General features: G+C 36.1%; 1 protein-coding gene across 1 annotated transcript in view; it reads left to right on the forward strand.

The window, feature by feature from the left end:
• The window catches only part of LOC136836355 (uncharacterized), a 450,152-nt gene that overhangs the window by 421,432 nt on the left and 13,683 nt on the right, over window positions 1–15,037 (forward strand). Inside the window, exon 11 of the mRNA XM_067100539.1 lies at window positions 10,104–10,226. Coding sequence (XP_066956640.1) covers window positions 10,104–10,226 — 123 coding nt within the window. The remainder of the gene's footprint in view (window positions 1–10,103; window positions 10,227–15,037) is intronic.

Here is a 15,037-nt window from a genome sequence, read left to right on the forward strand (position 1 = left end):
AATCAGGTTTTAAAGATTCATCTGTCATTAACTGTCCTATTATATGTCTGATTTCTGCATCATTTCCTTGTTGTATTTTTACTCTTTCTTAGTCCAAGTCCACTACTTGACAGCTAAAACAAAAGCTATTAGTGGTAAACTGCAACATTTTCCATGTCTCCTAAAATTTGTAGCATTAATCTAACAAAAGTTAAAGGAGCCGAAGTGAGTCCAAATGGCATGGCTTCAAATTGTAAGTGTTCTTTTTGTGTGCTGAAGGCTGTGTATGGTTTCGACTCTTCGTCTAAAGGTACTTGCCAATATCCACTCAGCAAATCTAAGGATGCAAAGATTTTTGCACCTCCTAATTGAGCTAACATCTTGAATTACTGGCATTGGCATTCTATCTGGGATGGTGTTGGAATTTAATTTTCTATAATCTGTCACCAGTCTCCAATTTCCATCTTTCTTTGGAATAAGTAGCAATGGAAAATTATATGGAGATTTGGAAGGAATGACTACCCCATCTTTCTTCATTTCTTCTATCAAATTATCAACTACGGGTCCTTGGCTTATTGGTAATCTGTAATTAGGAATAAAGAATGGTTTTGCTCCATCATCTAACAAAATTCTATGTTGTAGGACATTTGTTCTGCCTAATTGATCTCCTCTATAGCTATTACATCTCTGTATTTTTCTAATACATGAAATAATTTATTTTTGTTTTCTGGAAATCTGTTTTATTCATCTCTTTGCTTAATTCAGACTTGACCAGTTACAGAGAAAAATGCTTTTTCTTCGTGTTAGTAAACGGTTGTTAATAGGTATTCCTATGCAAAAGACAATGGCTGCATATAGTGTTAGTTTGTTATCTGAGTAGTTCTGGACATAAACTTCACAAGTATTACCCTTCAGGTGGGCCAATGAATTATCCATTTTGACAAAATCTGGCAATTCTTCATTTAATAAAAGAACGTCTTTAACCTCTATCTCTTCTTTTCCCCTTAAATGTATTTTGTTAAACACTTTGGATGCAAAGTTACATGTGTATTAAGTATGAACTATACTTTATTGTCATCAGCAGTGCTCACGCAACATATTTCTTCATCTTCTACATCTGCAAAGTAACAATGTTCTGTATATTCACTAGTTTCTTCAGTTACTGCTATTACATGATTTATATCAGATTTATTTATTTTATTTAATAACAACACTTCATTTAGTAATTTCCCTTCATTATTACAACTTATTACTAGATTGCTATAGCTATCAGTATTTATCTCTGTATACTTATCAGTATAGGCGCCTTGTTTTTTGTTACATTCAGAACCTCTGTGATCTCCATTATTTGTATCTGGGTCATTTCTTTCTTCGGAGTATATAGTTTCTTGATGTGCACATCTTCTTGATTCTCTACTCTGCAATTGTGGGAATTCCTCTTTTCTATCCTTTTCTATTTTATCTTGGTAGTTCTTTTTATGGTAATGTCCTTTATGTATGTCTTTCTCGCTTGCTGAAGACGTCTCAGACAAATTGATCAGATTTGGGTGAAACTTTTCTTCTTCAAGCGTAAAGCATACGCTCCTGTTTCAGGCTAATCCTTCCTTCTCTGCAGTCCAGGATGATTCCACATCTCTTCATCAGATTAAATGAGAACAATGCTTGTGCATGAAAAATCTGTCTTCTAGAACTAGAAAACTTTCAACAGATTTATGTGACGAAATGTCTTTTTCTAAATTCACATTTCCTAAACTTTTAACCTGTTTACCCGCTACTCCTTTTATTATTTTGCTTTGACCCTGAATTAGCGTCTCTTCAACGCCTAAGTATCAGATTAAAGTTGTTTTATCTGTTATGTTTACAGCACTACCTGAATCCATGAGCACAGTACATATCTTTCCATTTATGGGAACTTTAATGATAGGTAAATCCTTTCTGGTTATTTCTTCTTCTCTCATGGAAAATACTACTTCTTTACTTTGCAAATAGGAAAATGCAGATGAACCTTCACTTCCCCTTTTTGCTAATTCTTCTGTTTTTATATTATCTTCTTGAAGGGACCTTCTTGCTGTCTTATGTGTAGAGACAAATTGTCATTGACATAAAGACTTATTTGATGTTGGGCGATTGCTGCTTAATTCGACTACTTTATTTGCTTCTTTGTTCCTGAACCAGCAATTCCTGGTTAAATGTCCTACTTTCTTGCAAATCGTGCAGATCCTAGGCCTTCTGCACTCATTTGTAGAATGGTTGGTATACCCGCGGTTTTCACAGGCTGTCTTTGGTTTCTCTCCTTGAGCGGAATAGTTCACTTGGGTTGAATTATTTGTGTTTGAGTGTTGACCATATTTATAAGGTTTGGGAGGACCACCCTTTTTTTGATTCTGTCTTCCTTTCTGGTTTGGATTCCATTTTCTTTTAGTACTTTGGGCATATTTTCCTTGAAAGGTAGTTGATCTATTCCCTACTTGTCTGGAATAATCATAGTTCTTATTATTCATTGTAAAGGTAGGATTACATTTCTACCTTTCCTTTCATTTTGTGCTTCTGTTATTCCTACAGATTCCTTGGAGAGATTTATCTCTTTCTTTTGTAATTCTTCTCTCATGGTTTTCAATGTTTGAAGGCTGTCTTTCTTTGGATCAATTTTTATTTTCCTGAAAGCCTTCTTTTCATCTTCTCCAAGGGCATTATATATTGTTCCAAATGACAAGTAATTCCAAACATGTCTTAGATCAACTAAATTATTGTCGTTATCACCAAACTGTGTCTTTTCTCCTATGGTGATGCCTATTTTCTTCAAGTCATCTGGTATTTTATCTATTGCATTCTCAACACTTGCGTACAGATTAGCTATTGTTTCATATTGCGGGTTAAGGAATCTGGTTATGTTATATAAACTGTCAGTTTTATTTACTGGTTCACAGAGTGATAAACAAATTTCTTTGAATTCCACATAGTTATTAAGTTTGCTAAAACTCATGGAATTCAGAGTTTTGTGGGCGTCACCATGTTCTGAACTTACGAGAATCAAGGCTTCATTTATTTTAGCTCTTTCATCTGTTATTCCCCCTGAAGATATGCGGCTATCTGCGTCTGAGAGCCAGTGGTTTACTGTATATCCAGTGATGTACTGTATAAGATTCGAGTCGACTTTTGTCAGGATTTGAATCATCCACCTGTCCACAGAAGCGTGTGGCTGTTGTTATTACAGCTGCTTGATTCATATTGCGATATTGGAAGGTGTGAGTATTATTAGTATTGTTACTATTATTATTACTGTTAGTATTATTAGAATTATTAACACTATTTTGGTTCTGGTTAGTTGTGTTATTATTGTTAGTATTTCTTTGCACTAAAGTTGAGTGGGAAACTAGTCTTGGAATTCGGCTATGTCTGAGTGTCGATGCTATTAAATTGTATGGTAAATGGCTAACTGTGTTCAGTAATTCGTCATAGACTCTTTGCATTTTACAAAAAAAAATCATTCAAACTGAGCACACCACTTCCTATATATATATATATATATATATATATATATATATATATATATATATATATATATATATATATATAGAGAGAGAGAGAGAGAGAGAGAGAGAGAGAGAGAGAGAGAGAGAGAGAGAGAGAGAGAGAGAGAGAGAGAGAGAGTAATCATTGTAATTACGCTTACAAAAAAAATTTAATTCACTAGAGAGAGAGTTTCCTTAATTTTCAATTTGATAGAGAGGTTAAATAATCTTTTACTCTAGTATAAATTTAATTCGGCTATGTCTGAGTGTCGATGCTATTAAATTGTATGGTAAATGGCTAACTGTGTTCAGTAATTCGTCATAGACTCTTTGCATTTTACAAAAAAAAATCATTCAAACTGAGCACACCACTTCCTATATATATATATATATATATATATATATATATATATATATATATATATATATATATATATATATATATAGAGAGAGAGAGAGAGAGAGAGAGAGAGAGAGAGAGAGAGAGAGAGAGAGAGAGAGAGAGTAATCATTGTAATTACGCTTACAAAAAAAATTTAATTCACTAGAGAGAGAGTTTCCTTAATTTTCAATTTGATAGAGAGGTTAAATAATCTTTACTCTAGTATAAATTTAAAAATTCTTCACTTCTTTACACATTTAAAGAGAGAGAACAGTAAATCTCACTTTCTCGATAACTTACACGTTGTTGTTATTAAGGAATTCTTTAGTAGTCGCCTTCGAAGTTTGTTGAAATACACTCTGCGTTGTATCTGTTACACTCGTGGTGATAGTTTGTTAAACACACTCACTGCCTGTTGTTGCTCGATGATGTGCTGGCTCACTATTTTGTGGTTAATTGCACTATGTGCTTTGCTTCTCTGTTGTGCACCATTACAGTTTATGTTCACTTCTGTTTGGCGCTTTATTGCAGGATTTACTTTCTTCATATAAGTTTTGCTTGCCGTTGTAAAATCTAAGTTCGTTTTGTAGATTTTCGCATCACTGTAACTTGAGTAATTGCACTAATATTTCTGTTAATGTCTGTTTGTTTTGTCTCGCCTTTTGGATCCTAAAGCACTGCCACCAAATTTATGTCATGCACAAGTTTATTTTCATAACTTGTTTGACATATTGTTGTTCCCTTCATACCTGCGTTTTTCTTCTAAGTCGACAACGTATTGTCCACAGTGTCTCCTCCCGTAGTCAGCAGCTTACGAGTTTATTATTTAGAAGGGACTTATATTAAATGCAATTATATCTCTCAGAAAGGCGTAATGGAGACAAAATGGGTAGCTTCTAACTTTAATGATGAAAGTTAATTACATACACAAGTGCAATTACGGTTACAGTTTTACTATCTTGAAAACCACTCTTGCTAGTCGAAGTTCAGTTTATGTCTGGTTAAGTAGCCCACGGTCAGGGTATGGTTAAGTAGCCCGTGGACCGAATCTGGTTGAGTAGCCCGCAGTCAGAGTCTGGTTGGGACCACAGAAGCTAGGGGAAAGTGCTGCGTCTTCTCATATTGGTGACTATCGACTCTGATGATCTTTCTCTGGCTTCTGGCTTCTCTGGAACTTGCTATCTTCCATCTCCTCCCTTGAAGTTACCTCATTGGAAGATATTATCTGTAAGGCCTCCCCTCGAACAGCTAGATTGGGAAGGACAGTTGTGGGTGTTGTTAAAATCTCTCCTTAGAGGATTTGATTGGAAATGACCTCAGGGGGAGGTGTTACTAGCACCTCCCTAGACTGTCTAATTGGAAAAATGGTGAACTACTTCACTTTGTCCAGCCCCTTTTCATGGAAATTCATGTAAACGCCTCCTATTGAAGGCGGGATTATAGATATGGCTGGAATGTTAACTCCTGACGAGGTGCTAGGTAATACTTGGTCAGCTGAATCGTGAGGGCACAGGTTCCAGATTTTATGATCGGTTTTATGGCCCTGGGCGCGATATACTCGCTCACTGTTTTGAGTTCGTATAAAAACGGTTTCCTGCAGTTAGCTTACTTGACATTTCTAGCCTCGTAATGCATAACAACCAAGGCTTAATTGTTGTTCTCTCTCTCTCTCTCTCTCTCTCTCTCTCTCTCTCTCTCTCTCTCTCTCTCTCTCTCTCTCTCTCTCTCTCTCTCTCTCCTGTCTTTTTTCTTTATCTCTCTTTCTCTTTATTCTTTTTTTTTCTCTCTCTCTTTATTCTTTTTCTTTCTTTATATTGCTACAATTTGACCATTTTTTTTTTTACCATGCTAGGACCCCAAAGTAAGGATTTTTATTTATCCTGTGGTGTATTTTGGGTTAATAATTGAACTTGAAATTTACTACCCATTTCATGTCATAATGTTTACAGAGGTGTTTCAAGAAAGTTTTTTATACTCATTTATCAAAATAAGAGACTGCTGTCTACTTATGGCCAGCTATGTCACTAGCTGCCATAGGTTAATAATGAGAGTCTTATTTCCCTGGTTGTCAAAGTTCTGCGACACAGCTTAACAGGCTGAATCTTGCTGTATATTGATAAATAAAGTTTTTTTCCTGTTTTAGTCGAAATTGAATCGCAAATAAGACTACTTATAAGAAATTGTTTCGTGCTCTTCGACATTTCTTTTTATGCCATCAGTTTTCATCACTGAGCGATTTTTGGTTTTTCGTTTTTAATATTCATGAAAAAGCATTCTGCCAGAAGTACTGTAGATGCTTCTTAGATAATATCTGTCTGGCTGAGAGATGTTTTAGAGTTCTAGGGTTACACATTCAATTGCACAATGTTGTAAAACTTAACCATAAACTTGTGTAAATTCAAGATGCCATAGTTAGAAAGCTAATGGAGAGACCCAAAAACCCAATTGGATTCTGAAAGTTCGAATTGAAACCCAAAATTTGAAGGTCTGAGAATTTCAGAGTTCTACTTCATACGACGACAAATACCCTAAAACCATTGGGGTTTGTCCCTAATGTTGCTCAGATTTGTGACATCTTCATGACATGACAAAGATGATATAGTATGGCTTTTGAATTATGATACTAGATGCATATTCCCTTTTCTATGAGAGGTCAAATATCTTTGTATCCTATCAGTTCTTTCACTTTAGGTTATACTACTTGGCAATTTTTGCATCTTTTTAGATTGTTTATCTAAATAGCATTATGAATTAAAATTTTCTTACAGTACTTTTTGAAGATCCATATAACAAAAGTTTTATGAGATGCAGGTCACGAATCATAAAGGATTCATATTAATGAATCTTTATTCCACAGCAAATTTTAAGTTTCCAGCTTATAGGAAACATAGGATATAATTCACTCCAAAACTTGAAAATATCATCAGATCATGGCAATGATTTTTTAAACTTTTCTTTATTTTGACCCTGCCTACTTTAGCCATCAGCATGGTTGTTATTGGTCTTATGTTGTCAGTCATGCTAGTGCTAACACTGATATAATAGCTAAACCAAGAAACTTATCGCCAATTATTCTAAGTTTTTTATGTATGAGTTCTTGAATACCATTATTCACTTCATAAAACTTCCTCTGAAGTTTTTAGCGTTCTTCATTTGTGGTATACTTGCAGGCTGTGTAAGGAAATTATATACTTCACTAGCAGATGCTCGCTTCGCTTTTATTTGCTAGTTCCCATATCCGTACCATACCCATATCTATCATACCCATACCAATATCCATACCATGCCCATACCCATATCCGTTCCATACCTATACCCATATCCATACCATACCCATACCCATATCTGTACCATACCCATATCTGTACCATACCCACACTGATACCCATACCCATATCTGTACCATACCCATACTGATACCCATATCCATACCCATATCTGTACCATACCCATACTTATACCCATACCTGTACTGATACCCATATCCCTACCATACCCATACCTTTTCTATACCCATACCATACCATTCCCAGACCCACACCCATACCTTTATCTGTACCATACCCACACCCACAGCTAAATTACCAAGGAAATTAATACCAGCAGATGTTCACTATCACTTGCATTCGCTAGTTTCTATACCTGTACCATGCCCATACCCATATCTGTACCATACTGATACCCATACCTATACCCATACCTATACCCATACCCATACAATACAGTACCCATACCCATACCCATATCTGTACCATACATGGCAATACCTATACCCATACCCATACATGTACCAATACCCGCACCCATATCCTTACCATACCCATACCTATACCCTTACCCTTACCCTTACACATACCCATACCCATTCCATACCCATACCATAACATTCCCATACCCATGCCAATCCCATACCCATATATGTACCATACCCATACCCATATGCATACCATAACCATACCCATATCTGTACCATACCCATACCCATATCCACAGCTAAATTAATCCTCCTACTAATAGTAAGTAAAAGTCTACTGGCAGCACCAGCCCCGTTTACCTTTCGGTCGTATACAAACAACTGACCATATCTTGGTGTAGGTGCAGGAACAGCTGTTGATGGGATCTGAATCAATGCTGATACCATTGGCGGTTCCAGAACATCACCAGTAGTGCCTGCTGTTGTGGTAGAATTACCTGCTGGGTCTATTTCAAAATGAAAATAACAAAGCTCAGCCAAGAATCCTTTATTATATACCGTTGGGCCACTTAATTCTAAACATTTCTGGACAGTTATTAAGATATTATATTTGAAAGACATCTTCACGACTCCAGGATCCTTTGAAGCAGTCTTTAGCTCCTATGAACCATTCCTGGAGAAATGCCCATTGGATTATAATGTGAAGTCATCTTCAGCTCCTAAATGGATTCCTGTCGGATCCATTTCCCTTCAGGGAAGAAATTCAGAATTTGTCTTTGTAATCATTTCTTCCACTTCCTGGAGAAACGCCCATTGGATTATAAAGTCTTCATTTTAATCTTAAAAACTCCAGTTGTATAACAGGAGTGGTACTTACTGTGATCCTCATAATGCAAGTGGTTCATAGTTACCACATTAGGTTAATTAAACATTTCATAAACTCTAAAGGTCATGCAAGTTATATTTTGACTTGAAAAAGATGTACATTACTTTAATTAAAAGAAAATGATTTCCTTACAAATCTATAAACATTTTGTTAATAGTACTCAATCTCAACACATTGTCATTATAAAACATGGAAAAGGGAAGAGGGAAGGGGGAGGGGGAGGGAAGAGGAATGGGAAAGGAGAAGGGGAGGTTGGAAGGGGAATGGGGAAGAAGGGGAAGGGAGAGGGGAAAGGGAGGGGAAGGGGGAGGGAAGGGACACACACACAAAGGCAGCCAAGAAAATTGATATAATAGATTATTCCTGAAAGATGTCTTCACAACTCGAGGATCCTTTGAAGCAGTCTTCAGCTCCTGAAGCATTCCTGGAGAAGTGTCCATTGGATTATAATGTCTTCTTTAATTCTTAAAGACTCCAGGATACTGTGAAGCTATCTTCAGCTCCTAAGCGGAATGCAGGTGGTTCATAGTTACCACATGAGGTTAATTAAGCACTTCATAAATTAATTAAGCACTTCATAAATTGTAAAGGTCAAGCAAGTTGGAGGGATGGGAAAGGAGGAGCAAGGGGAGGGGGATTATCATTTTTCCACGAGGGAGTTGAGGTCCAGAGGAGAGGGGAGGTTGTTTAGGGACCACCCTGCTTAAACTGGTTTTTGGCGGTAGGGAAGTGGGAGGAATGGGGACACACGCAGTGCATATTTTAAGGAAATGTCAATTGGGGACCAAATGGATATTGTGATTTGTGATATGGGGAATACTACAGTACTACTGCCGAGCGCCGTAGGCATGAGGCATAAAGCTAGGGGGTATGGAGTGAGTGCTCACCCAGTGGGGAAGCCAAAATTTTTTACCGGGATTTGAAGGCAATAGAACACATTTCCATTATCAAAATTACAACTGTAGATACTCAAAATTTTATGATTAAAGAGGATAATTTCATGCCCAAACCCTGCCACAAAAAAAAAACTGATAGCCAACCATAGCCCTTGTCCTCCCTTACAAAAATGTATTTATCACAACTGTTGTAACTTTTCCATTTCTTAATAATTCCTGTCAATTTTTAGGATTTATCTGGTTGCCAAGTAGTCAAAAATTCTTACTAGGCAACAATTTTTCTTCACTGCGCGACCATATGGTCGCCCAGTTATAATGTAAAAATATGCACTGGACACGCACACACACACACACACACACAACACAGGCAGAAAGGCAGCCAACGAAATTAATATAATAGATAAGCTACAGAATAAATGTGTTTAAAAGAATTATCCGTCTGGTTTGGGAATGTAATAGGAATTTATGTATTCTTATTCTGAGTGATTTTTTGCATTCATCCATTTGCAGCTCACTCATCAAATTACATTTATTAATTCATTTCCACAAGTAATGCGTCATTAATCATTCCATTTCCAAGACAACTAATGCATTGTCATTGTTGTCAGATTTTCCTCAAATTAATCCTGACTGTATGAGTAGGTAAATGATAGATTATTCTTTGTCCATAATCCATAGCTTTTTTATAATCTTCTGTATTATTCTTTGTCCATAATCCATAGCTTTTTTATAATCTTCTGTTTGCTTTCAACAGGAAGGTATTGTCAAATATTAGTACTTGTGACTCCTGAAGGTGAATGCAGCAAATGGAATAGCAGCGAGATGTTTGACCACATAAGAAAAGGCAGTGTTAGTATTGTCTTTCGTCATTTTGAAGGTAATATAGTGACTATTTATTTTTCAGAATATTTGCTTTTTCAAAAATATTTTTGTGGGTCCTTTAACTTTCGTTCTTAGAACATCATTGTGGTAAATGAATCCTACCCGGATCTCTGAGTCATTAGACACCCTAAGAAAAAGAATGTCTCACTATTTTTATGATACAATAATTATTTTGATTTTTCATAGTAATATTATAGCAGAGTCAGGTTTTTAGTATAGCTTAGCAATCAGGGTGTAATTTCAAAACTTTATGAGATCTGTAAAGTCAGTGCCTACAGTGATAGGGATATATAACCTCCTGTGTCTGCTGTAATGGTAATTTTTTTTAATATAGCTTCATTGATAGTACTTTTATGATTCCTATCTCCTTTTATAAGTTCCAAAGAGAAAAAAAATGTTCCCCAACAGAGATGTTTATAACATCCCTAGGCAAAGGACCAAGCTCCAAATTTCATTTCTGTAATAAGGAAGACAAAACATCTTCTAAGCACTAGATGGAGGCTCGTGTACAACCTCTTTTATCATATCTGTTCCTTGGAGATCTTCACTCGCTAAGTGTTAGACTTCTTTTAACTCATTTTTATGCACCCTCATCTGTCGTCAGAAATTTTGGTAGGTACTGTAGTTGGGGTTTTGGAGTTAATACCAGATTTCAAGTAGGTTATACTTAACTCAAGCATATATATCCAAGATGAAAGGTATGTCCAAAGATAGGTATCTTGTACAATTAATTCCAGATTTTGTGCATGTTCTAAATTGAAATGAATATACCCATTACATTTAACATTAAACTTCTCCCCCAGACACTAGTACTTTGTTGTGTGGAGGTGGCTTCACAGGTAAACTATGTACTGCCCACTCTGATTTTTACCATGAGTAGTTGCTTTAAACTAAATTAGCTAGGCATTTTTTAACCTTCTGCGAGCATCTTTTTCCTTACTTATACTCTCTGGACTGACACTTGCATGGCTGACTACATTTTTGACACTCATTAGCATGACAGAGGGTGAAGTCAGATGGCATGCCTCCCCACAGGTACAATTCAAATGCCAACATGATTGAACGAGGTGAAAGTCTCGTGTCAAGCTCTGCTCTTAGTGCTGGGTTTGGTCTCGACATACTGACAACCCTGAAGGCACTTGTTGCAAACTCTAGGATTGCTTGTACCTAAATTTCTTCAGTGCAAAATTTAGTAAATATGGGCACAAGAAGAAAAATACAATAATAATAGCAGCTGTGTTTTGTGTGGATCTAGCAATCATGCTACGTAGGGAATCATGGAGCACCATTTTGTGTTGCTGCTGTCAAGCCGGGGTAGATCAAAAGAGATCGCTTTCTATACATACAACATAGAACTAAAAAATATTGCAAGATAGAGGCAAAATTAGAACTGAAAGTGAGGAGTTTTAATGACCCATCCAAGTTGTGGTTATTAACCAAAACATTGGAAGAAGCAGCCTAGGAATAATATTACAGCAATGCAAGTTTCAGATGAAATAATATCAATCCAAAATATAAAGTTCTCAGCTCCCTTAAACAAAGAAATTTGCAAACCATGAAAAATGAAAAATCGCATGAAAGAGTATGGTGACTTACGGTGATTCGATCTTATGGTGCTTTTTCAGTGCTGTTAACGGCGTTTTACAGCGTCGTAACTTGATGTTGCATCATTACAGCTCTGTAAGTGCTGTTGACACTGCTAACAGCAAGAATAGGCATCGAGTTAACGGCGCTTACAGCACTGTAACTTGATGCAACACCAAGTTACGGTGCCGTACGTTAAAGCGCAGATAACGGAGAAAAATCGGCTTACGCTGGAATTCAACTTACGGTGTGGCGCTGGAATGGATCCCCCCACCGCAAGTCGAGGACGCACTGTACCAACTAACCAAATGTATAAATGAGGTCAAAAATATATATGAAAAGGAGATGGAATAACCCAGGCTCCAATCATAAGGACAAGATATAGGGGAAGAGAAGCTAACAAATATTAGGAAGTGAGGAGAATAAAACCAAACCTCAAGTAAACAGTAAATATCACTTTAAAAAGAGCATTATCTGATGAAGAAAGTGAAATACCACAAATGCTTAAGGAAATCAGACAAAGTCTACAACTCATCAAGCTGTTTAAGATATCCAGTTAGCATGTGGTGGAGATTAAATTATTAGAATGCTCCATAATCCTCAATTTGGATATCGTAAACATTTCATAAAGGAATTAAATGCTCTTCCCAACATCTGTGAACTACCTAGGTGATTTAATCACAAACTTTGTTAGTAATGGAACAACACAAATGCAAAATTAACCAGAAACTCATACAACTTATTTAAAAGAAAAATTCAAAGAATTTCGAACTGGAACTCCAGAAATGATTGATAAATGTTTGAAAGACTATGATAACACAAAGTAAAACCCCAACACTATAATAAAAAATACCAAGACAGACCAAAATAAGTTCATTCTAAAAAAAAAAAAAAATGAATAGCACTGGAGTTAATTACTATAACCCGACAAATCTTAACTGAATTTTGAACCCTCCCATACTCCCATGGAATGCAAAAAACTATCATGTGGCCGTTGAGTAGATGAAAGTTGTTAGAGAATTTGGAACCACAATGTGCGCTCATAATAAAATCACACATGATTTCGTCATTCAGTCCTTCATTTAAATATGCTGCCATAACATTGCATGTGCCTTGCAGCATCCACATAATCATTTTCAGTATTTGAAATGAACCAAACTTTAATTTACAACATATAAATTTATCACCGTAACCATTAAAAGTACTGTACTTACATGTCCACAACCCAGTATTGTTGTGATTTCTTTAAAAGTTCACTAACTGGCATTTGTATAATAAACAGAGTGTACTTTGCCCAGCTTGCTTTATTTTTTTATTGTAGTGATGAATGGTACCATTGGAGTGGGCTTATAAAGTTCATTAGATAATGATCACTTGTATATATCTAATCAGAGACATTCCACTCAAAATCGTTAGCATTGTGTCAGATGATGACATTATTCTGTAGATATTAGAAAAATGAGTATGGGGGTTTCTTCATTTAAACAACTAAAGTTCTTATTATTATTGTCACGTTATGATGGTTTTGCGGGAACTGCTGGTTTTTATTCCCTTTAGTGATTGAATGCCTCCTTACCTTCAAGTTTTTTTTTTGTTTTGATGTTCTCGTCGGTGAGCTGCCGTTTTTCTTTCGCCAGTCGGGTCTTATAAAGCAGCAGGCAGTTTTGAGTCGATTAGATAATGATCGACTTGTATATATCTAATCAGAGACATTCCATCGGGGTTTTCTGGTTGGTGGGTTTTGTCCCTGTTGCACAAAATCGTATGTTTGGTATTTTAGCATTGTTTATTTTTCAGCCTTTTTTTTTAAAGCTACTTTTTGTTTATTTTACAGTGTTGCCTTTTGGTTTTTCTGTAGATATTATTGTAAAAAATTAAGTTTAAGTCATTTTATTGTTTTTGTTGTTTTCTCCTTTGTTTGTTGCATCTGCCGTCAGTCATGACAGCCCCGTCCTGAGTATGTTAAAGAACCTGCATAACGACCCACTCGGGTCGTTTAAACAAAAAAAAAGTTCTTTTTATTATAGATTAAATGCTGCTGGTATCTAACACCTTCTAGTTTTTTTTTGTTTTGATGTTCTCGTCGGTGAGCTGCCGTTTTTCATTATCGGGTCATAATCTGACACAATGTTAACGAGTTTTTTGAGTCGAAGTTTTTGGCACATGTCGTAGAGGAGGAGTGTGACCATGAGTAGTCGTGTGACCACGAGCTGCTCATCTGATAAAGATATCCACCAGTTGATCATTATCTAATGAACTTTGGTATTTTATTTTCTGCCTGCTGTTGTTTATTTTTGCCCACGCCAGTGCTGCCTTTTGGTTTTTTCTTGTACTTATGGTTTAATCTTTTCACTAAATACTTATAACAATAAAAAATAAATTGTTTTGTTGTTTTCCCCTCCTTTGTTTGTTGGACAGCCCCGTCCTGAGTGAGAGTCCTGCATAACGACCCACTCGGGTCGTTACTTTTTAGATTAAAAATTCTAACATCTACAGCATTATGAACTTGAAAGTTAAATTTTACAAAAAAACCAGTGAATTAAATACGCCAGTGGTACCATTAATCACTACAATAAAAAAATCAGACTGGGAAAAAATATCGATGATTACAACAAAACTACCACAATCTAAATATCGATGATTCTGCATATGACTGTTTCTTGGAAAGGATTAATATAGCTCGGTCACAGGATTCAAAAGCTTCATTCGTTATTTGTGGGGACTGTACTGCAAAGCACAGCGAGTGGCTAAATTCAAATTCCACAGATCAACATGGCCAGTCTGCTTTTGAGTTCTGTGCATCCTCCAATTTTGTCCATCTAATTGAGGAATCTATGTATATTTCTGGTAATAGATTAGATCTCATATTCACAGATGCTCCAGCTATTGTCAAGTAGAAGGTCTGCAAATCTATAGGCAAATATTTCTGATCATTGTGCTGCTGAGATGGCATTTCTGTCTATCAGTATATTCCTAATGCCACCATTGGAAAAACTGCCTGGCTGAAATCTAGAGCCAATTGGGATTGCATTATTGAAGCTTGTCATGCACTTAATATTTCAAAAGCTATATTAGATCCTGGTTCCAAGCAGAAGTTATATGAAATGCTGATGTCTATTATAATAAGGTATGTTCATAGAGAGGTCAGGACAAATGACAAGCCATGGTTTGATGATACATGTAGATGAGCTTAGCATGACAAACAGACCAAATTCAACGAAT

Source organism: Macrobrachium rosenbergii, chromosome 56 (assembly GCF_040412425.1).
Source record: "Macrobrachium rosenbergii isolate ZJJX-2024 chromosome 56, ASM4041242v1, whole genome shotgun sequence".
Lineage (NCBI taxonomy): Eukaryota > Metazoa > Arthropoda > Malacostraca > Decapoda > Palaemonidae > Macrobrachium > Macrobrachium rosenbergii.